The 24,495-nt window shown below is 38.7% G+C and overlaps 1 protein-coding gene and 1 long non-coding RNA gene across 2 annotated transcripts; one reads left to right on the top strand and one right to left on the bottom strand.

Annotated features, from left to right (window-relative positions):
- Positions 1–6,881: 6,881 nt before the first annotated feature.
- LOC124311010 (isoleucine--tRNA ligase, cytoplasmic-like) lies at positions 6,882–8,425 on the bottom strand. Its single transcript, XM_046775284.1, has 4 exons — positions 8,133–8,425; positions 7,693–7,867; positions 7,417–7,629; positions 6,882–7,358 (listed from the first exon to the last, which is right to left on the bottom strand). Exons 1-4 carry the CDS (start codon positions 8,423–8,425, stop codon positions 6,882–6,884), a joined length of 1,158 nt encoding a protein of 385 aa, XP_046631240.1.
- Positions 8,426–23,075: 14,650 nt separating this feature from the next.
- Positions 23,076–23,913, top strand: LOC124342728. The gene is made up of 3 exons (XR_006918925.1): positions 23,076–23,617; positions 23,681–23,832; positions 23,894–23,913. It is a non-coding gene; the product is annotated as an uncharacterized LOC124342728 (long non-coding RNA).
- Positions 23,914–24,495: the final 582 nt, after the last annotated feature.

Raw genomic sequence — 24,495 nt, 5'->3', positions numbered from 1 at the left:
ATAGAACACAACACAAAAAATTTTACCAAATAAGGTTCAAATTCGGAGATAAAGTCAGATACGACACAGGCTGATCAGCTTGACGGCGATAAATTCGTCTCGCATCGGTCGATGCACCAAATTGTTACGGGTAAAAGAGAAGAAAACGACTGTTCAGAGTGTGAGAAGAAAAACTAGCACTTTTATTTACATGATCTTAACTGTGCAAACGAGAATTCGGCACAAGTGATATTAAAACTTATCTTAAAGGCTAGGATCAAGAGCTAAGATCTCTACGGTATCGGTTTTGCCAATTGACTTACATTTAGAGCGCTTTGTCGAAATTCGATGCCCTTATGGCGCTGATGTGGCAGATTTTCAGTCCGTAACTGAAATACTAAATGGTGGCAAAAATTGTAAAAAAAGAATACAGGCTTACACAATTTTACGGCTGCTTTGGACGAAATTCCACCTACAAGCAAATATCCAAGACTATTTCCATGCATTCCAGAAGGACTTGTTCTTAAACTATAATCTGAATGGCTGCACGTATGCAGTGTATTAAGTCCTGCTGGGTTAGCAGATTCCTACGACATTGTAAGTTTCTACAATTTCGACGGATAGCGAATCCAATTTACAGGCTAAACTCAACGAAAAAGAAAGGAATTTTATTGGAAAGAAATCAGCTTAAGACCGAGCTGATGAAGTTGGAAGATTTGTTACAGGAGAGTAATATTTGCTTCTGTATTTTGTAATCCTGCTTTTGTAATCCTACACGTCACTCAGAGACACCTTTGAGTTGGAGATCTACCTTCACCAGGAAGAGACAAGGAAGCTGAACGATTGCCTAGGTGAGCACAGACTAAGAGTGGCTTAACTCAAAGACATTTTGTAATCCTGCTACACGTCACTCAGAGACACCTTTGAGTTGGAGATCTACCTTCACCAGGAAGAGACAAGGAAGCTGAACGATTGCCTAGGTGAGCACAGACTAAGAGTGGCTTAACTCAAAGACGAGCTTAAGTCCCTCAAGCTCTCGTCTACCATCGTCACAGTACATCAAGATACTCAAATGAACATAATCGTCGAAATATTAACAGCAGCGGCCAACCATAGCACAGCTAACATAAGCTACATACCAACTTCCTTTCTGTATTTGGTCCCAAAAAGCGACCGCTAGATAACGCTACTAATTGCCAAAAAATGACAGCTAGATGACGCTACTAATTGACAAAAAATGACCGCTAAATAGCGCTGCAAAATCACTATGATTCTTAGAGAAAAACATAATAGACTGGCCTCTATTATGAAACTATTCTTGACGACCCTCCGGCTCTGTCCAAAGAAACCTATTTTCTTAGATGTTAACATCTTTTAATATCACCCAACCTGACCGGGCCTAACCTAACCTAAACTACACTTTTTATCACCCTAAATATTTGGAATTGGATAGAAAATTCAGTTCCCCCAAATAAGTTTTCTCAAACATTCAAAATGAAGAATTGTAATTCATTCCAGTCCTTGGCTATAATTTTCCAAGCAAAGTATTGCAAAACCTCCGGTTTTATGAACATTTTCATTCTGAAGCCTTTGGCTACTAATTGTCAAAAAAGACCACTAAATAACGTTGCAAAATTCAAAATAACCGCTAGATGGCGCTGCATTTAGTTCAAAGATTACCGCTAGGTGGCGTTGCAAATAGATAAAAAATGACCGCTAGATGGCGCTGCAAATAGTTCAAAAAATGACCGCTAGATGGCGCTATAAATTGTTCAAATCATGACCACTAGATGACACTGTTATGACCACTAAATATTGCCGTAAATAATTCAAAAGACGGCCAGGGCCCATCTAATAAAATGGGAAAAGATCTTCTATAACAATTAACGGCACTTTCCATGCCCACAAAAATAACTCCTAAAAAAATCCAGGCAAAAATCTCTAAGTCCTAGAACACGAAAAAATTTCTGTTTTCTTGGTTAAATATTTAAAAAAAATTAAAAAAGTAGTATTAAAGGAAAGTATGAAAAAGCTCTGAATTATACACACTTGTTTCTAAGTTATTTGAAAGAAAGAACATTTGAATGAGAAATTTTTTTTGTTTTGTATCCATTGGAGTCCCCCTAGTTGTCGGGTATATCCACCTCCATTTTTTACTTTTTTCCGAACAATTAATTACGATTGATTCTGGCCCTCTTTACTACCCCATCTCGGGTTTGAGTAAAGATTACCACCTTTTGGAACACTTCCCCCCTGGCCAGAGCATACTGCTCTCCCGCCTCACGAACCACCCTAACATGTTGTGGTTCCTCGACCAACGGTTGTTGGTTTCCCGGCTCGGGATCTCCTTCCTCCTCTTGGCGCTCGTTTCGGGCCCTAATTCACTCTAAAAGGGCTCTAAATCCAGGATGACGTTCCTCTTCCCATTCCATCTCCACATCAAGATCTTGAGATGTGGACCTTGGCTTGGTTTGCTTCCTTAAAAACCTGATTGCTGCCGCTCGCTTATGATAAAAATCATCAAAATTAGGCACCATGTTCGGCGCATAAGATCGATGAAGAGCTGCATAGACAGACAAAACATCATTCTTAGGAATCCAGGAAAGATGTCACGAAGACTGCATAGAGCAATTTTAGCTGCCCTGAAAAAGTAATGAACTTGTTGAATTAAAGGAGTCACGACATGGCCACAGGATGGCTCCGATGTCGGAGTGCTGTTACAATGAGCTACCTCCAAAGCTATTCCTCCTTCAGTGACATTAACAAGTACTCAAGCACAATTAAGACCCTTCCGGACTGCTCCATCGATCTCCTCACTCCTCTCAATAAATACACGACCATCCACGGTCTGGTAAAGGTCCTTAAACCCTTCCATACGTGGAAATTTCTGATAAATCCTGTTCTGGAACACTACACGGTCTCCCATTTTGTTGTACTAGCGAGAAAAATAAAATCTCTCCGATTTGTACTCTTTGCCAGGAGCAATTTTTGACACGTCTGGTTGGTTTGGTTGTTTTGCAAAGAGTAATTCTCCTGATAAATCCCTAAAATGAATATCTTTGCAGCGCTCACCCTGGGCGCCAAAAAAATTTTTTAATTATGAAAAAATGTTTTTCTTACTCAGTTTTTTATGCTGAATCCAAAGATTTTTTTTATTTTTGCTCTACGACGTACGGGAAGCTACTTAGCGTACCGTTGGTCCTACAGACCTGGAATTTTTCCTAACTTAAAGAACTTTTTATGCTGATCACTAATCTAGTTTAGCAGCCCAACCTCTGCTGCTCCGAATACCTCACCTCTACTGCAATTGTTTCCGTCACTGAAACCTCAGACTGCCTAGACACTTTGTTGTTCAAGAAGTAAGTGTCCGTTCATCAACCGATGAAAAGTTGGTCGATTTGAGTCTCTTCCTCGACGAGGACAAAAGCTTCAATTCAGTAGTTCCTGCTGGACAAGACAAGTCGACTATTGCAACAACCGAAGACCCAGCAAATGATCTTCCAGAGCTATCACCTGAAATCTATCACCTGCAACTACCGGTCGATCCAGTTGCTCTAGCGTTGAATCATCTACCTGTGCCGAACGAAGAACAAAAATTAATTATCTCAGCCCATTTCCCTCCACCCCCACCACCAGATGGAGACACCACAGTTTCAAATTTACCGAGACAAGTCATAGAAGCTTGCCTAGTAGAACGAGAGCTTCCCAAAAATATCAATCGATGACATTCGAGTAAAAATATTTATGAAAAAAAGATATCTAGTATGGTATTTGCTTTCAAACCGCTTGCTGCAACAAAATATTGTTGAATAATTGAACTTCGACACACATTTCTTATACTTACATTATAACGCTGGATGATTAAATTTACAGGGATGCGTTGGACTCCTTGACGACTCTCTGTGATATACCTCTCTCCTTAGTAAAACCTTGTCAGCTTCTGATGTAAAGCAGGCTTTCAACAGCATGCGTCTCTCAAAGTCCACTGGCTCTGATTGCAACTAATCCGTCTCACCGTCTGGCTTAGCCATTGTTTTGAATCAAATTCCATCTGGTGGCCCTTTTTTCCGCTTGCCTTAAGCTTAGCTGTTTTCCAACGTGTTGGAAAACTGCCTCTATGTTCATTCTAAAAAAATGAATATCAAACAAAACTACCTTCATCCTAACTGCTTCCGCCTCATCAGTATCCTAAACAGTTTCTCCAAGATGTTTGAGAAAGTCTTTCTGGCCAAACTCAAAGGCTTGGAATCTTCCCAGAACTGGTTCAGTCCGAGTCAACATGGCTTCAGGCCTGGTTATTCAACTGAGACAGCCTCTCTTCTTAAGCTAACCGAAACCGATAAGAAAAATAAAATCGTCACTTGCTGTGCCTTTTTAGATATAAAGTCAGTCTTTGACGCGGCTTGACACCCAGTCATCCTAAACGGCTTGATAAAGAAATTATTGTCGTCTGGTAAAGATTCTAGGTTGTTCCTTAGCTCCCGATACAGTACTCTGACGAACTCTCGGTCCTCTTATGTTGCTAAAACTGAGCTCGGTTGCGGTGTTGCAAGGCAGTGTTCTCTTGCCTCGTAATAGAAAGAAAAAGCAAGAAATTGCTAATTTTTTGCAAAATAAAGTTTCCAACAGGCACAGTTTCTTTTACGAAGTAAGTGATACTTTGTAATACCTTTACACTAATAATTTGCTATTTTTTTTACAGCAATTTGTCTTTGAGCCCACTGGAATTCGTAACGAGCACATGTCAGTGCGGATCGACATACCAAAAGAAATTGGGGATTTCTTCGAGGCATTAGCAGGAGCTATGTATGTGGATAGCTGCAGTTCATATGAAACTATTTAACTATTTTCACCTTTTCACCTTTTCTCCAGAATAGATTGGGTAAACCAGCAATTTTTAAAATAGTTCTATCTTTATAAATGATCCTGGCATTCAACAAGTGGAAGTACTAAGTCTCCCAGCAAACTTTAGGTAATCTTATTATACCCCATATCTACTCTAAATATCTTTATATTAAGATAATCAATTTTTAAATGTTATTACAATTATTAGGGACTTGGGTTTCTTTCGCAATAGAGCATTGGCTCGTCTTAGAATCGGATTCCTTGATTTAAAAGGGGCGGGGTTCATTGTCCAAACGGCTAAGAAGGCGGAATCTAGCTATGCTCTGATGTATTTCGAGGTGAGTGTCAATTTTCTTTAAAAAAAACTAACACGTTGTTACTTATCATTGATATTCTTTTATAGCCAGGGAGTCAACATACAGTTCCAGCCCCACTCCGCGGAGTTTAAGTAATTAGAGAAATGGATTTCCTTCGAAAATCTACTTTGACCTTTGTCGAAAACTAAATGTTTGTCTGATCTAAATCTGATAATCAAACTGATGTTCAAATTGAAATTTGAGAGCGGAAAGGATTAGATTATAGGATTGGAAAAGGTAATCGTGTTGATTGTCTAATAAATTTCTTGTCAATCCTAATAGCTAATTTTCGCACCACCAACTTCGTGAACTGATAACTGTCAATAGAAATTGAAAAAAAAATTCCAAAAGTTTGGGTGCACGTGTTGCAGGTGTGCTTACGAAAATAAATTCCTTCATCAAAAAGTAAAAAGAATCTATACCCAATAACACTGTTTCGGCCCACCTCTGCGGAGTTCAACTTATATTTAGAAATTGATTTCCCTACGAAAATACTACTCAACTATAAAAAAAAATGTGTGTTAGTCAAACTGATGTTAAAAATTTAATTTGAGAGCGAGAAGATTTCTATACGTTATAGTACAAAAAGGAATAAAATATAAAATTGAGAAAAAGCCTAGAGCAACTCACTATAAAACTAGCCATCCCAACCAAGAATTAGCGAAATGTAAAAGCAATCCAAAAGACAAATTTAAACGAACGGCGTGATGATCACGACAATTAGTATCCAAACTTCTTACTAAAACCACCTGTCATGGGGACTCTCGCGTAACGCCCTTCTTTATAAAACAACCATGGTTCCCTTTTTTCTTCACAATTGTTGTTTTTGGGCTTCGTCTTTTCGTAGAAAGCGAGTGATGAAAGCTGCTCAACTCCCTTTTGCCCTAGCCTTTTTGCGTCTTTATAGGTGTACGTCAATGGACGCTGCCCTCATCCTCGCCAAATTGCTTCCCTTACACCACAAAGTTGAGGAAATGGTTGCAAATAAATCCTTTTCTGTCCATGCTTCTCTGATGCCGCACTCCACTTTTCTAGTTGCTGTCGATGTTCCTGCAATGATTTCGCCCTCCCATATTCACCTTCCAATTTATCACTTCGGCATCACCGTGAGAAACTGCTGCACTTGGAATTGTTTGATCTCTGAAATTATGCTCGGTCCATCGCCACCAGGAAATAATCGGCACCAATGCCGTTGAAAAAACTTTCAAAATATACAGTTGAACATTTGAACGAAAAACAGAATTCGTGATCAGCAAAATGAAAGAAGCATTCGGAGTTTGCGACATGGTCGAATTGCAATTGAAAGGAAGAAGAATTTTTAAACAGATGAATTGGCATGAAATCAATAGACTGGATACTGTTTTCTACAAAAACTGCCATAATTGCAGCAAAAAACATTTGAAAGATTCACTGAAAATGGCTCACGAGCTGAGTTGCAAGAACGTTGCTGAGTTTATTTCTGTTTTGGTGGGAATACGTTGTTCGTCGTCTGGACCGTCTCAGTGAATCCCAAATTACAACTTAACCGCGTAGTAAAGCCCGAAAAACCATTGTTTCGATATTAAAGCTGAAGAATTTCAAAAAAATCCGCAAGTAATTGTTGATGATTTCAAAGAACTACGAGAGAAATGTGATGCAGCCAATACAGGATACCAAAGGTTTAGAAATTCCATCACTGCAGTTAACCATTATCAAAAGCATTTACATTTCCCCAAAAATGATCAAAAAGTAGAAGTTTCGCAAACCACCTCTTTTAAAATGGCTATCGAAATTTGCCAAGGTCCAATGGACGATCCGCAATGGACTCAAGACAGAAAAATGATATTTTATAAAAGAAAAATGACAGAAGCATTCGGAGTTTGCGACATGGTCGAATTGCAATTGAAAGGAAGAAGAATTTTTAAACAGATGAATTGGTATGAAATCGATAGACTGGATACTGTTTTCTACGAAAAGTGCCATAATTGCAGCAAAAAACATTTTAAAGTTTAACTGAAATGTTTTTTGCTGAACGGATTCCGTCGTTCCGGCTTTCTGGTTGGCCACTAAATGACGCAAGTTGCGGTACATAAATTCGGTCAGGAAGGGCGTGAATGGAGCCATAACACGAATCATTGAAAACAAGACACTAAAAAGTGTCTGCAAGGCGTGATGACAATCGTCCTTGCCACCATCTCCCTAAACGACCAAATGACAGTTAAGCGCACACTGTGAACATAATCAACGCGATGTTTACCTTTAGTCGCTTACGGTTCATCCGCACGTACCAGTTGGTCAAGTAGTCAACAAACCGGACAAGACGAGGAACAACAGTGTATAGCCGATAGGCAGCCATTTCTTGGTGGACGAACAGAAGCAAGGACTGAGTGTAGGAAATGATCCAGCGATCCATCACATTCGTTGACAAATTGGAGGCCTCTTCTTCATAAACGAATTTAATTCCATCTTCCTGTAGTCAAGAAAAATTCATCAATCATCAAAATGTCTAACAATATCTAAAGAAAACACTTACGCGCTCGAGACGTTCCAGATTTTTGACAAAGAAACGGTAAACGTTGTACCAGGGTAGGAAAACGTCCTTGATAATATCTCGAACACCTTCCTCTTTGAATCGCAGATTCTCTGCACAAACAACTGGGGAGTTGATCAAGTAGAGACGAAGAATCAGCTCCAAATTTATTGACAACCTATTGAAGTCGAAAAAAGTAAGTTAAACCATTTGTTTAGATAGAAAAATAAAAAATAAACTCACCAGCATTGGATCAGGGTAGTTCTTATTTTGCTTCGACATTTTCTGGCCGTCACTGGCCAACACCAAGCCGTTGACAATCAAATTTTTGAACGGTGGTTTATTGAAGAGAGCAGTTGACAAAACCAACAGCGTGTAGAACCTGGCACAGCCAAGATATTATTCGTTCAATGCCTACCTCAATTTACTATTAACAAACATACCATCCGGGTGTTTGATCAATGCCCTCGGCAATGAAATCGGCAGAGAAACAGTCCTCGAATTCTTTCCTGTTTGCAAACGGGTAGTGGACCTGAGCGTAAGGCATGGATCCAGATTCGAACCAACAGTCAAAAACCTCTGAGACACGTTTCAAGGGTGGCTGACCGGGAATATTGGAGGGAATAGTGATGTCATCAACGTTCTCGCGATGCAAATCAGTCAATCCAATGCCCGTGAGTTCTTTCAACTCGGCGATGGATCCGACACAGACCACCTCCTCACCATCTTCCGACATCCAAATGGGAATTGGAGTGCCCTAGTAACGGTTGCGACTCGAGCTTAGTTGCAAGAACGTTGCTGAGTTTATTTCTGTTTTGGTGGGAATACGTTGTTCGTCGTCTGGACCGTCTCAGTGAATTCAAATTACAACTTAACCGCGGAGTAAAGCCGAAAAACCATTGTTTCGATATTAAAGCTGAAGAATTTCTAAAAAATCCGCAAGTAATTGTTGGTGATTTCAAAGAACTACGAGAGAAATGTGATGCAGCCAATACAGTATACCAAAGGTTTAGAAATTCCATCACTGCAGTTAATCATTATCAAAAGCATTTAAATTTCCCCAAAAATGATCAAAAAATAGAAGTTTCGCAAACCACCTCTTTTAAAATGGCTATCGAAATTTGCCAAGGTCCAATGGACGATCCGCAATGGACTCAAGACAGAAAGTCTTTAATAATATTTTATAAAAGAAAAAATATGAATCGGCTACGCGTTGCCACTACTTGAAATCTCATTTGTTTCCAAAGCGTACAGACTCTTTAAAAACGCTATACGGTAATTTGCCATTTGGGAAACAAATGAAATTCCAAGAAGTGGCAACGCAGGATTTCCAACAACTCTATTGTTTCACGAAAAACATCAATATGGCCTCTTCGCCTACCCCTTCTACACATTTCTCGACCCCACCACAAAGTAAAATTGTCTGCTCAGACTTGATGAGTCTCGATGGTTTGCGCCGTTTGCTAAAATAGTATTAGTAGCAGTTGGAAAAAATTGAAAATCGAATCTTCACAAATAATGTTAAATTTTATAAAAAATGCAACTCACATTAAAAAAATTCTAAAGAAAAACTTGACATATTCTGCTATTTTAAATTTTAAATTTTCTTGATTTACTTTTGTCATGGGTACTGAGAAGAGACTCTCTCAATAAACTAGGCTAACTTCCAAAGTTGCCAGTTTTATTTAAGCGAAACAATTTTTTGACACGAATTTGTAATTACTCTTGCATAGCGGCTTATGGAGTTTCGCCAGTGTCATTACTAGTTAAGAATTTTTCCCATTTAAGTCATCTCTATTTCCCGTTCATAATTGGATGCCTTCATTATCAGGTGAGATTTTCGTGTTTGTTTCCCCTCTATATTCATTGTAGTTTATTTATTGTTAATTTTTAAGAAAAAGGCATTTTGTTTACGAAAACCACATCCTGCCCCGAGGATATAGAGAACCCCGCGCACCCCGTCTCATCTTAGTTTCTTCTTCGTCTCTTCTTTCCTTTCTTCCCTTGGGGCAAGAAATTACACCTATCCCTCGGCACCTCCGCCAACCCACGGCATCCACCTGTCCCATTTGGCGCCATCTGCCGTGGCCTCTTCATGGCCCAACATACTGACGAGTGTCGGTCACGATCTTTCAGATCTTCAGGACGCCGACGTTCCGGAAGAGAGCGTCGATGATACCGACAGTAAGAGAAGAGTGCCTCCGGCAGCCAGTAAGTTGATCCGACATTTATTTCAAACTAGACTAGACGACGTTAGAAAATGAAAAAGAGAGAAAGAGGATCTTTGAGGGGTACTAGACGATCCTAACTAGGATTATTTTAATTGTGTTTCCTTATTTCTTTTGATACTTAACTTAAATCTCATTCGTCTTTCCATCCAGATTGGGTGATAGCACAGGGACCTAATCAGCCGTTGCTCCATGCCAAGCTATTCAAGTTGGCGCTCAAGAAATCCGGTGCTTTCGGATTTGCCAGTAACTCACCGTCAACTCATCCCACGCCGACGGTCAATACTCCGACCAAGGATTCGCCTCCGAACAGGATCAGTCACCGCCTCCTCCGCCACCGGCCTGGTAAAAGCTAAGAAAAATAAGTAATAAAAAAAGCAGAAATCAATCATTCAATTAACTTAATTCTAAAATCAGACAGCATCAAACTCTGATCTGACGTCTGATTCTGAATTCTGACACCTATCTTGATTTCGCTGCTCATCAAGCTAAACCTAAAGTGGCAATATTGAAAGTTTAATTTTCAACAATAAAATGGCCTCATTCCAGAAACTCGGATATCGTTCGGTTCGAGTGACAGCACAGTAGCCCTAAAATTTCTGTTGCCTCACAGTTTTACCGAAGGTATCGGACTTTAATCGGGACAGGATGGCAAGGAATACATAGATTTGTAGCCGAGTTACAACATCAATTGGTCAAAGTTTAATAAACTGATGTCAAGTAGGTCCTTTCATTTCAATCATTTGTTTGTGTTTAAAGATATTTCTAAGTTATTTCTTGGGAATTCGAAAAAGCAAAAAAAACTTTGTTCATTCTGCTCAAGTTAACTCGGGAAAGAGTGGCCGCCTAAATCACCCTTAATCTTTATGAATCCATTGTCACTTCATACAGAAAGACAGATAAACATAATAGTTTCCATGTTGTGCAAATAACTATTTAACTGTTTATTCTCTTTTCATTGCTTGTTGAGTATTCTGGTTGTGCTGAAATTTCATTAAGAAAAATGCACTCAAGTGTTCTTTTAAACTGATCCATGCAAAAAGATTCCAATGCTCTGATTCCAATACACAAATTCCAATCAAACACCACTTTGTTGACAGTTTTTCGCAACGAGTAGCTCGGTTGCTTTATAGAACTTCTTTCTGTTTCACCGTAGTTTTCTTGGCTTTCTTTGCGGGAGCAGGCGTGGCAACTAACGTTTCTTCTACTTTCCATAGCCCAGCACTTGCGGCGACATCGATATTTCCAATCGATGTCGCCGATGTTTTGGTTTCTACATTTTTTTATCAGGCCGAGAATTAAATGTTTATCCTCATCAGACCACCAAAGTTTTCAAATTTCAGGGTTCAGTTTTCGTTTGTAGTTACGGAAGCAGTCAAAGGGTTTAACGACCCTTATTTATCCCTGTCCGACTTCAAATTAATCTCCTTTGTTCCCGTATTTACTTACGAATTCCTGAATGAAAAAGTTTTTTTTGTAGACAAAAATCAAATTTAGATGACTACTATACTAAACATTTGCCTTCAATTCTTGATATGGGAAAAGAGATTTGGGGGAGAGGGGTATTCAACTTAATTTTACCGTATCCCATTCCAGCTAAATGTAAGAGCCGCAGCAAAACATTGATGACCAGGAAGTGTCAGAAATGTTCAACGGAAGTGTGGTAGAGGAGATGAATTCAGGGCTTTGTAAGCGGATTCATACTCTTTTCGAAGGGCGATATTTCCTGGAAGGCCATCTTTATTCTTAAAGGATAGCTTCCTAGTACAGTCCCCTCCATAGGTATGGGATCATCCCACGCCTTTCAATAAGGTGACGTGTATTTTCAAGTTGGTTTTTTTGGTGGAAAAAAGTGAAAAGATGCCATAAATGCACCAAACTTGGAATTTATGTTATTTTACGTTCTTTGTTTTGTCTGAATTTTTTTCAGATTTTTTCGTCTATTTTTTAGACCTAAAAAAGTGGCGCAGAAAATATCGGATCACTCCGACGCCAAAAGAGTTGTCTTATGGACCAAACTTGCTTTTTACATTGCTTTTTATATATTTAACTTTTAAGAAGGAATTTTTATTTTCAAACCATATTTACATTTCCCTTACATACATTAACTGTAAGTTTTTCATGATGATTTGAACCATTTTCAAATTTTTCCAGATTTATTTATTTCCCGAGTTTTTAAATCAGAGACTACAGAAGAGTTCATATACGGTTTACAACTTCTCTCAGCTGGCGTAGGCCAAAAATTTTTTTTCAGGTACACCTTTGGGAGTCACAATCTCCCTTGCAGCCACATTTTATTATTTGCAATAAATCTGTTGGTGCTTCTTCAATGTCTGTTAGTCTTGGCAACAGCATTTCGTTCTTCATCACCCATCCCAGAATTCAGTGAATAACCAATCCATGATTGAACCTATTATTAAGCTAATCTCAACTTTTAAGTGAGATTACGGGGGAAAATATCTATTTTAAAAATAAATAAAAAATACCATGAGAATCAGCGTGAAAAATTGATTGTAACGGTATTTATTTAACAGGAATCCCTTATTCATGCAAGGACCCTATTCTGTCGTAACGCGCTTCGAGAACAGCTAACGCTGGGTTGGAACACCGAGTGGATAACGTCAACGTCAATTGCCCCGCTAACCAGACGTTTCGTAAAAAATGCGATGCAATTATTTACGCTAAATTAAGCGCATCGCGCGCAAGTTAATCGCATATACATCACTAGCGACATGCGCGTTTAGACAGCACTATATCTAGCGAAAAACATTTGATTTAATTATTTTTGGCGCAATGAGCCACCAAAAACAAGGAATGGGCGCCCTTAGCGCTTAAATAACGACGGGCCCACGCTAATCGCTGCAATCATTCTTTGTCGCAGTTATACGACCTGGCCACGCATATGACGTTTTGCCAGGTGAGTTCTGTCGTTGAACAGGCGCGGTATTTGCCGTTTTGTGCCGACCCTACATTCCGATCCGTCTTCGCAATCGTTATCGTGGACCCACGCCCAAGTGCGGTGAATGCAGTGCAGGGGCCGTTGCCATTTTCATCCTCCTCCCGTTCTTAATGTGTCAACGATAAGGGCCACTGATCAGCCGGGACAGATCGACTTTCGACTATATTCTGGGTGTCGAATTAAGGGGATATCCGGCCAGCCCAGAATTAAACGGAAAAATAAAATAGCGGAATGTATTCCAGCCGATGCGAGAATTGCGTCCTTTTAATTAAATTTAGTCATTGTGCACGTTTCGTAAATATTGCAACGAAATGAATGATGCTAAATTTAGCGCATTGTGCGCAAGCTAATAGCAAAAAACATCGCTAGCGTCATACGTGCTAAGGTGACAATAGATCTAGCGCAAAACGTTTCAATTCATTTTTTTTTCGCGTAATGAGCCTCCGAAAACAGCGAACGGGCGACAACGCTGAAATAGCGGACGAACCAGCGATTACCGCTTAAATAACGGGCGGGCTCGCGTTACTCGTCCGACCAGTCACCGCAATCGTTTTTATTTGTACTTTAAATTAAATTTAGAGCGGTGCACATTAAGTAGGGTTATCCCTGAGGTATATTTATATACGAAGGTCCTTAACAATATAGGGTGTGGGGTATAGGGGGTAGGGTAGTAGTATATAGTAGTGAAATTCAGAGGGTTTAATGTCCATTTTGTAATCCTTTATACGTTTCTTCCCTGAATGACCAATCGCCACCAAATTTTATACATTATTCTGTCAAAATTTGATACATTGCGTAACGGGGTTTTCATTTGTTTTTATTACTGTTTTAGAAATTTAATTCGCGTATTTGTTACCTAGCTGGTTGCCGAATCCTAGTTAGTGAATTCGCTTTTTTTGCGTAACCTTCCAACTGTCAGTGCATGCTCAGCAGTGTAAACAAAAAGAAAAAAAAAGTTTGGTTCTTCCCTAGCAAGAAAAGTTTTCTGCTATGGGAGTGGAGATTATTTGATTTGGTTTTTATGTTCGATTTCGATTTCGTTTTTATTCTTCTTTTAACTTTGTATTTTCCCACTCTTATTTTTTTAACCCTTTTTGTTTTATTATTACTTTTTTTTTGTTTACTATTTTTTATCTTGATTTTAATACATTTGGTTGTCCAAGTAAAATTTCTATGTCTCCTTTTTTAACAGTAAGTCATCAACCAAGAAGTTGAGGAACATCGAGATTCGAACCGCGAACCATGCGAATGTCAGCCTGGGTTGATGACCATTAGACCATCATTGTTATATTGAAGGAAGGGAAAAAATGGGTATGATGGTAGCTCGCTATCTATTAGCCAAGACTCATGTAATGCAACATGTGACCGCATGATATAATTGTATTGTTACTATAGTAATAAGTGTTACTTTAACTTAATCTAAACATGAAGTGCGACGTGGGGTGGCGGGGCGAAGCCTCCGCCACACCTAAGTCGCACCACTCATAATATTGACAGATTATTAGTCAATTAGTTAATAAGAATCAAATCATTTAAGAGAATAAAGGGAAATAGAATTTTCCAAACATAATAGTATGTATACTATTTACTTTCTACTATTTAACCTTGATTTTCTGTCTCTTTAACGTTTAAAAAAATTCCCGAAGTACATTACCGAAGGAATCTTGTTTAAGCGGTTGCACGTTTTTTAATTAATGATTTAAAAAATGCTTGATGATGAATGATACAAATTAAATGCCTCACGCGCAAGAATCTACTTTGTACTACTGGATTCAAACCGGCTTTAAATAGGGTGGAGATGTGGCATGAAGTTTTTATTTTAAGCCCTAGGTGTCGGCCGTTTTTAACAACTTCCCAACTTTCTATTGAATTTTTTTGTGGTTTTATATTAAACTGTTTTCAGTTTTCATATGAACTTTTTGCTTTTATATAAAATTTTTTGTGGTTTTTATAGTTCTATTAGTTTTATATTCTTTTCTGTTTTATTTATTGATATTTCGAAAAAAAAAATTGAAATTTAAAAAGTTGCGGTTTTGTGCCACCATAGTTTTGGGCTCCCATAACAGACTGCCAGAGTTACCTACATGTAATTTTTTGGAGGTTGAATTTCGTCTGTAAAAACAAATAAATTTGAACACTAACATTATTATGTATAGTTGTAATTTTAACCGCTAGATAGCGGTGGCGCCTTTTTTAATTTAAATTTTTTTTGCCGTGACGCTTATGATGGCGCGCCTTACATATGGCAGCTTGCAGAACGATAACTTTCGCCATTTTGCTTGTTTGTAAAAAAGGCACCATACGCCATCTAGTTTCATCATCGCAAATCATTTTCAATTTTGTGAGGGGTTCGATTGATTGGTGTCAACCCGTTTCGGCACTTTTTCCGGCACTATGTTTTTCCGTTTCGGCACTATTGTATTTATTTATGGGATTTTAATAATTTTATTGAAAAAAACCGCTAAAATAAGTTCGATTTTAATTATTAGTAATTTTTCGTAGATAAAATATAACGTTTTGAGCAGTTAGCCGGTGAAGAGTTACCATGATGCATGATACACCATGCAGATGAGTTACCATGAGTTACTATGATACCGAAGTTAATGGAAGTGGAAGATACCTATCTTTCACCAACTCCGTAAGCTTTTCAAGTAAAATTTTTCAAAAATTGAAATTAGTTTACCTATCTGACTTGACCGAGACTCGAACCTCTGTCTTTTGGCATATCTACCCGGATAACTGACCAATAGACTACCGGTGACATTTCCCGAAAAGGAAAGCATGAGCCGTACGGTAGCTAGTCGTCCATTACCTAAGACATTTGCTTATGCAATGCAACATGTGCCCGCATGATATTGTAGTGACATGTGCTATTGTCTTTTTAAAATTTTAAAATTTCATTACTAATTAATTAAAAATCGAAGATTTTTTAGGCTTCGCCAGGATTCGATTACACAATCCCAAGTTGTCATGAATGAAATCGGTGATTTCATCACATGATTATTGTCCCAAAAATTTTCATACATGGCACAGAATTGGTGCCAAAAATGGTAAAATTGGTGTCAAAACGGTGAAATTTGGTGCCGAAATAGACACTAATTTTTCCACCACGAACCAAACAATTAAAACCGACATTGACAGCTAAGAACTCCCGACCGTCAAAGACAGCTATAGCACCAGACCCCCCCCCCCCCAAAAAAAAAATTAAAATAAATGAGAGAACTTAAAGTTGTATTAATTTAAACGGGGGGTTTGAAGTCGACCGAGCAACGTCAACTTCTATTTAACTTTTGCAGGGACGGGTACTTTGATATTGTGGGACTTCAAGAGTTGGCTTTCCATGCTTGTCCCATTATTGAAAGTAGCTATCACTTGTTTACAAATTTGGGTCCCAACAAAAATGATAGTATCATTCTATTACGACATGGCTTGAACCATTAGCAACCTTTGCTAGATCCCGATTGAAGGCTTATCTCTATCGACTTGGAATCGTTTACATTTATAAACATCTATATGCTCCGTCGGGTAAACAAGCAAAGGAGGAACGAAAAATTTTCTGAGAAGTACCGTCCCTGCTTAAGCTCTTCCCCTTGTGTTAATTGGCGACTTCAACTGTCTGGACGGCGAAGAAAGATCCCAAAGCAAGTCCCACTCCCATCCATTCCAAATTTTAAAAATTGCTTTGAAACAGATAATAGCAGGTCTAGACCTTACACACATCTTGAAAAAGCTAATAAGAATGGTGAACCGGGGCACACTTTCCATCATCATGCCGGTTCTTTATGACTTGATAGAATCTATGGATGCTAGTCAGACGTTTGCAGATAATTTTACAAGTATCTTCTTACAACCTGTGCTGATTAGTGAACATCAGTCGATACAGTCCCAGTTGAAATGCAATCTGGATCTCCCTTGTAGAAAGAAATCCAGTACTAAATTATGGAAATTAAACACCTTATTATTGTCTCGGAAGAAATTTTTCAGCATAAAATAACTCAATTTGTTTCACAATCCCCAAAGCATCCTCTTAGAGATGGGAATGTAGCAAATTGGCGACACCAGTTTTGTACTTACCTTCAACTCTTTACTCCAACACCGATTAAGTTTGACTCGTTGAGCGAGGCACCTTCAGTTTTGCACCGGACCCTGAATATTAGATTAATTATTTTATGTACACCCATTGTATTTTTTTTCCATATTTAATGTAGTAATTTTCATTTTATAGGAGAGAGTTTAAGTTATATATAAATTTGTGCAATAGCATTAACTTTTGTTGGGAATATATATTAAAACCGCTTTTATCCATACCCATTGCATCGTCATTCATTAACGATTAACCTCAATTTTCTTTTTTAGATACATAAAAGTCAAGTTTCCTTACACCCAACTTCCTTCTAGTTCCTTTCCCAATCGCGAACACGTTAATTATTGGTTTGACATAAAAACTCCTAAATTTCTTTTAGTTCCTTTATAACATATAAACGGTAAAATGCATAGACACAATGAAAATTTAAAAAAAAATGGGTGAAACTTCCGTAACACGACACCATACCCAAGAAACAGCCAGCACATATTAACTTGATACAAAAATTATTTCACCAACATAGTCTGCAACATATCACACTGGATTGCAACTATGGGAGCATAACCTATAACCAAAGTAAAATGAAATCATATCATCGATGGAAATGCTGTATGATAAAACAAATTATGCTACTTTATATTATTTAAAATATAGTTAACCGATATATTCTATGAAAGCATTATCTGATACCTGTTATTGAAACGGATATTTACAGGAAACTAGATGACTCATTTAAGATTTGTTGTTATTGTGTGGTGTAAGATTGTGTCTGAAAGGTTCTCTAGTTTTGCCTGAACTTTAACTTTACTAACTTCTGGACGTGGTGGACAGCACGGCTTCCAAGATTCTTCTACAAATAAATAATAGCAATTAACAATTAAATATAAAAATTATGCAAACGGAGTTTACTCCACGAGCAAAAAATTCATCACACTCACCATCACCAACCCTTCAAAAATAGAAACATCTGCCAATCCAGCTAACATCAAAAGTCCCAAGAAAGGATAGTGGGGTACCTTTCTTTCAAAACCCTTCAACTAACAGAGAAGAAGGCTATCCAGAGAACATAATTCAGAGAACACATAATTTGGAGAACAGTTAAACAACAAATAAATCAACATTCACTCAAATGGATCGTTGAAGTTAGACCGCAAACAGATATAAAAAATTGAACATTCTCAATTTGAATTCGACATTCCAATGGGGTCGGGGGAACCCAACAAAGTAATGGCATCCTAATAACGAAGGTGAAAATCTAGCCAGAAGCAGCCTTCTTGCCAGTTGAGAAGGCATAATCAATCTTCAATTTCATTCCAACAGCTTCAGCAGGGTGAACTTGCGTTCAGAGCAGGGCGGCCTTCATGGAGAAGGCGCCAGTCGTGCTGCACCAACAACTGCAAATACGTAGTTCCGTATTTGTATGAATCCCATGACGAGGAAACCGGGCACACCACCATGCAAGTTTATTTCCGAAAGCTTGAATTATTCGTTAATTTACTTGGATATGGAGGCCTTGCCAGTTTAATTCTCGCAGTTTTAAAATTCAAGTTGGGATTCCATGCCCAAGAGTTCATTGGTTTTTTACGAACGACTTGTCCTGTTAGGAAATAAATTCATTTGTAATTCGTCAAATAATACAACATCTAGGCTTCATAAATTAGCTTTGTGGAATCGCTCACCTAGGGTTACCAAAGCTTTGGGTTCGCACTCGAAGCAAGTATCCTTGAAGCGACAGTCTTATTGCTCGTGAATAGTTAGGGTAGGGATTTCTCTTCGGTGGGAGTGTTTTTCTTGATTTTGACCTAGCTGTCGGAGGAAGAGATTTCCGACAAAAATGGTGGCGGGCAAGTGCACGCGACGGCCCTGGAAAACTCTCGAGAGGATTGTAAACGACCTTGCATGGTGACGTCCAAATCGGCCTGTATGGAGCGGCCGAGCGTGCTGGGCTGGTTAAAGTTGGCATATGCCAACTGGCGGCGATCGAGTCCACGATTGCCCACGACACCAAAGGAGAGACCAACATCGTTGGCCCTTCAGCTGATGCGTTGACCACCAAGCATGGCAATGCTGCGGTTAATTTCAAATCATGGGAGATCATCGCGGCCAATGACTCCATGACTCCATCGACTTCCATGGTCATATGACGGTCCATCAAAGTGTATCTTGAGAGCGCAACAGAACGCAACAAGATTCCGTCTTCATGGGAGCATATTGGCGAAAGCAACCTTCATGGTATTTTGTAAAAGATCCAACGGGGTATCCAGCTTGAATTCTTTGGGATTTAGTTTGCAGAAAAGACGGACGTAGATGGCCTGGATTGAGATTGGATTGCAAAATTGCCTAACTTTACGAAGCTACGCTGTTTACCTAAACAGATATCGCAGTTCTTGAAATTTTTAGATAACGTGAAACGATTAAACATTTTTTGATTTGTCTGAGAATAAATTATTAGCTTAAATAATAAAAGTAGTGTCAAAATAGAAATTGCCCTAATCAGGGCAATGTCTTCCTAGATAATCCCACAGTTCTACAATTCGAAGCGGTTGTTTACCTAGTTTACGTGATTCGAGTCCCTCACGAGATGCATCAACTGTAGAAAGCGATTATTAAGCTTTATCGTGTTATTATTTCATCATGTTATATGTTCGTTATTTACAAATGGTTTGATTGTTTTGCATAATGCTAAAATTATTATGTGAAATACAAAGAACATTATGCACAACTTATTCTGTTTATTTTATTATTGTCTAGATAAAGTTACGCAACTTATTCGGTAGCTTATGGCCAAGAGACGAATTTGATTCCAAAACCCGTAATTTGGAAGTTTCCCTAAAACTATCGTTGGTAGCTTCACGGCTTGGAAATTGGAAGTTTGATGGAACATTCAATGAAGCTTTTTCAAAGCTAGACACCCTTGGTACTTACCTAATCTTTAAAGGAAGCTGTCTGGTAGGTTTCTGGTAACAACCGGTGCCGGTTAGGAACATTCTAAAACCTAGCAGGAAAACATTTTCAATAACATGTGGGTTGTGGACTAAAATCAAGAGAAATAAATCTATTGAAAACCGAAGGAAAGGAATAAATAAAAAAGTGCAGTAAATGGCATCACAAAAGAAAGAAAAAATCCTTGAACAGTAGCGAATGGAAATCAAGTCCTAGCATAGACAGACAAGACGGCACACTTAAGATAAGAAAAGACTATGAGGAATTGCCCAATCAATATTTCACTCAGAGGTAGCATAATGTCCTAGATGTAGATGAAGATGCAATCAAAGGTGATGAAAGACACAGTTCTTCCGCTCCCAGATCACTCATAACCTGGGTTACAGCCCCAGTCACAATTAACCGTGTTTTGTTGGCTGAAAGGTTACCCAGTACTGGCCTGAAAGGTACCGGTCTGAAGGGACAAACTGAACGCCATACATTGTTAATTGTGTAATTAGTTATTTATAAATTTTTTAATTATACTTGGACAAAAATATCATTCCGGTAGGAATCACTTGAGTTACCAGACTAAACCGATAATTATTTTCTAGTTCTCTAGTCCACCATTCACTCTGCCAATAATCTGTAATTTTTTTCTTTAAACTAAACTGTAGGTCCGATGTGATTACAAACCTGACAAGAAAGCAATTGAAACCGATCCTTCCCTCGCCGATGTTCTTCCATGTCTAGCTGAATCGCAGACTAGAGAAGGAATGAGATTGCATTGGTTAGAGCATAAAACTCCCAGGTAAGAAATTAAGAGTATGGGAGAATTGTCCTGATTGACACGCACTTAATTTTCTTTTCTTTCAATAGGTACCAGTGTGAATAAATACATGTTATCTATCGTATAAAGACGCGAAAAATTTTAATCGCCACATCAGGGACAAACATAGAAACATCAATCCAGTAATCATCCATAGAATTTCATCCCGGAATGTCCCCGCAAAATCTCCTCCCAGCAAGGTTGTTTTAAAATAATTCTTTATTAAATTAAGTCACTCAATAATTTTCATTGTAGTCTAGGGTCATTCACGACATTTCCATCGAAGCTTTGAGGGATCTGCGTAAAAAAATGGCAAATTTTGAACGAAAGGTAGGCGAAATACAATTCGAGAAAGAGGATCTTCAAGGGAAAGTGATTGAGATGGACAACACCGTGAGCTAGGTTAAGAGGGAGTTGAACGAGATTACGGGAAAGTTCGAATTCGTTCAAGAATTCGAAAGAAAGGTGGGCAACCTAAAAGATAAGGATGGCGACTAAGAACTTCAAAAATCAGCAGAAAGACGTGGAGCTCCAACAAGATAAGGCAAATCTTAATTACTCAAATTTTAAATGCTTTATCCATGTCAAATAATTTATTTTGTGTAGGCTAAACGTAGTGAGTTGGAACTCCAAATTAGAACACTTCACCATAAAGAGATGGATCGTACAGAGAAATTACGGGCATTTGTCAGAGTTCGCTCTCATCAAAATGAACATGTGCCAATCGAAAAAATGAGTCTTCTCAAAGATTTGTCTGACAATACTCTTGAAGTGCCCAAAACTACACATAGCAGTAATACCCAAGGCAACAACCTCGGCGCTCCCGACAAAGGCAGTTTTTTACTACGCCTTTGACTTCAAGGACAAAATCCACTATTCCCGGTGTAGAGTTCCATTTTGATCGAGTTTTCTCCACCAAGGACTCTCAAGTGGAAGTGTTTATGCGTGTCAAACTCTTTTACAGTCAACTGTTAGCGGATTCGATTCCGCAATTTTTTCATATGGTCATCCTGGGTCTGGTACGACTCAGACTTATACCATTGAAGATAAATTCTTCATTTATTTGCAAATAAATGTTAAAATTAATTATTTTCTCTTTCTTATCAGGTGGGCCCACTGGATATGAATCCGCAGGATTGATTCCAAGCAGCGTGTAGTTTTTTTGCTGAATTTCAATCACTTAAATCAAAAGGATGGGAATTTAAATTAGGGGTCTCTTTTTATACTTTCTTCTTTTTCTAAAAATTACAGAGCCACGTTTTTCGAAACGTTTTCCACCAACGGAGAAAGGAAAGTAAAAAAAATACCTACTAGTTTTTTTTTCTTCCTTCGTCGTCTACTAAACTGAACCTCAATTGGTTACCAACCCTTAACTGTTTTAACAACCCTTATCAGCTGGAATAAGTTCACCCCTGCATGGAAATCTGATGTCCACCACACAAACCTCTTTCTTAACAATACCTAAAGATTCTGTCTTTTTAAGGTTTTGTTGTTTGTTTACCTTTAACTAATGATTACACTGTCTCTTTTGTAGGCTATTGCACGATCACGTTCATCCTCTGCCAACTTTGAACGAATTCCACCTCGACAGCTAATATTATTCAGAATACTGAATTCCTTCAGCCAAACAGAATTGAGAGGGAACATGTTGCGCTCCAAGCAGCTCATCAACAGTTGGCCGATAAAGAACAAGAGCAACAGCACAACATGACATTTTCTTTATTGCAGACTATGACCCAGTCCAGATTTCCTCGAGTATATATGTTCTCTTTCTATACAGGTGGACCCATTGGCGCTGAATCTGCTGGACTCATTCCACGTAGTATGGTGTACATTTTAAACCAGAGAAATATCTTAAAAGGAAAAGTATGGCAGAAATTTCGTAAAAGCTTTAAAGGATACATCCCTAAAATTAATTGGCATTTCCTTGCCCCGTACGTCCTCTTTATTTCGTCCTTTTTTATCTTTCTACAGAACGGATCATTACTTCTCGAATGGATGTGAATAGATGTTTGTTTGTGGCTCAGATGAAGTCTGCCACCAAAAATATTTTACAACCACCGATCCTGTGTGTCGTTCGTAACCTCTACACAACTGCACACCACTGCACTTACGACCGCCATTTTTTTTACAATGTGTTTCCGGAAATTTGTGCGAGAGATTGCGGTGAAAGCGCTAGTGTTTTTTTGTGTTACCTTGTGCGTTTTTTTGGTTTTATTTTCACCTCTGTGTTTTTTTTCAATTGTGTGTGTTTGACCACGCCACTTACGCAACCAAGCTCAAGGCCAGCCGTGATTCACCACCACCACCCCCAAAGATAAGACGTTGCTTGGCCGTTTTCCGAATGCCATTCTGCCAAATACGTTCCAATCCCCCCCCCCCTCTCATCCACACACACACACACAGTATTATCATTGCAGTTGTGTGCGAGTGATTGCGGTGAAAGTGCCTGTGTTTGTTGTGGCACCTTGTGTGTTTTTTTTATTTCTGTGTTTTTTTTCTTCAATTGTGTGTGTGCCCGCGTCACTTACGCAACCTGTGGAAGAAGAAAAAGGAATCCACTTGGTGACTTGGCTATAAAAAAGGCGGCCGTAAAAAACGAAGGGGGGATAGTATGGGTAGGTAAACCCACTGTTAATTGAGGTGGAGTTGAATTACGTGAAAGATGAACAACAAAGAGACAAGTGAAGTGGAGGAGCTCCTGCGAAAAGAAAACGATTTTGAGGTTGCTCCAATCTGGGAAATTTAGCTATCCAAGATGGCAACCTCGAACCACTCTTATTTTCAAATTCATTTTTAGGTACGTTATGTTATAAAAAAAAGTCTGACGAGTAATGCAATGCTACATTTGCATACGGGATCCTCGGAAGACAAGAAATGGAGGATCACCGAGTTTCCGAACATACGTAAACGGTCCGTTAACGTTAAATTTAAGCAAATACAAATGTATTTTGTTTTACTTGTCACAGTCTATCAGTGCACCTATCCAGCTGAGTGGTGCTACTTTTCCTCAGATAGGAAGTCCAATATGGGTCGCCATTACACGATCGGCTCCTCTTGCTCCTCTGGTCTAAGTTAAGAACCAAGAAAGGGTATTATATAATTTGTTGGATACAATTAGGTAATTTATTTAGCCTTTTCTTTGTTTACGTGTTGTTAATAATCTCGCTTCCTATTTGCAGGAATTTAGACTTGACAGCTTCTCTTCTTGAAAACAACTTAGAGAGAGGACAATGAAATAGGACTGAAACGTAATAGGACTACGTTTTAGGAAAGTCGAAATAGGACTGCTTTTAGCAACTGAATATTGCTAGTCCTATTTCTCCATAAGAGCAGTCTTATTTCTACCTTCCTGTAGTCCTATTTCTACCAGTCCTATTTCACCAGGTACGAGATCTGGCATCCTTATCAGTTTGCTAGATATATATCGATATGCTAGAGCGGTGCTGAGATCCGCCACCGGTCATATATACTATTCAGTCAATGAAACCATGTTAGACCTGTTCGTTTTTAATTTGTTACTTTTATATTTCAAAATTTTTTAAACTTTTTTGATGAAAAGGTTGAATGCACTGATATAAATAAAGCCCATATGTCAGAAATATCAATTTGAAATACAATTTAAGGTGAACTTGGAAATAAGCTATTGTGTTAAAAGTTTAGAGTTTTACGGGACTGACGCGCAGCCCAAGCCGGCCAGAAAGGGGGTCGGACGGGGGGTATTGCACCTACCCATGGGAGAGGGGTAAGTGAAGGGGGGTTTACCTGGACCATACCATACGGC

This window comes from Daphnia pulicaria, chromosome 1 (genome assembly GCF_021234035.1).
Source record: "Daphnia pulicaria isolate SC F1-1A chromosome 1, SC_F0-13Bv2, whole genome shotgun sequence".
Taxonomy (NCBI): Eukaryota; Metazoa; Arthropoda; class Branchiopoda; order Diplostraca; family Daphniidae; genus Daphnia; species Daphnia pulicaria.
This window is presented reverse-complemented; position numbering and strand designations above follow the sequence as displayed.

Excerpts from the sequence above, each read along its gene's own strand:
- LOC124311010 (XM_046775284.1), bottom strand. The coding sequence starts at position 8,425 with ATGTCGGAAGATGGTGAGGAGGTGGTCTGTGTCGGATCCATCGCCGAG. Across the intron at positions 7,868-8,132 it reads ATTGATCAAACACCCGGATG|GTTGTCAATAAATTTGGAGC; the intron begins GTATGTTTGTTA and ends CGACTTCAATAG. Across the intron at positions 7,359-7,416 it reads TGAACCGTAAGCGACTAAAG|GGAGATGGTGGCAAGGACGA; the intron begins GTAAACATCGCG and ends TTGGTCGTTTAG.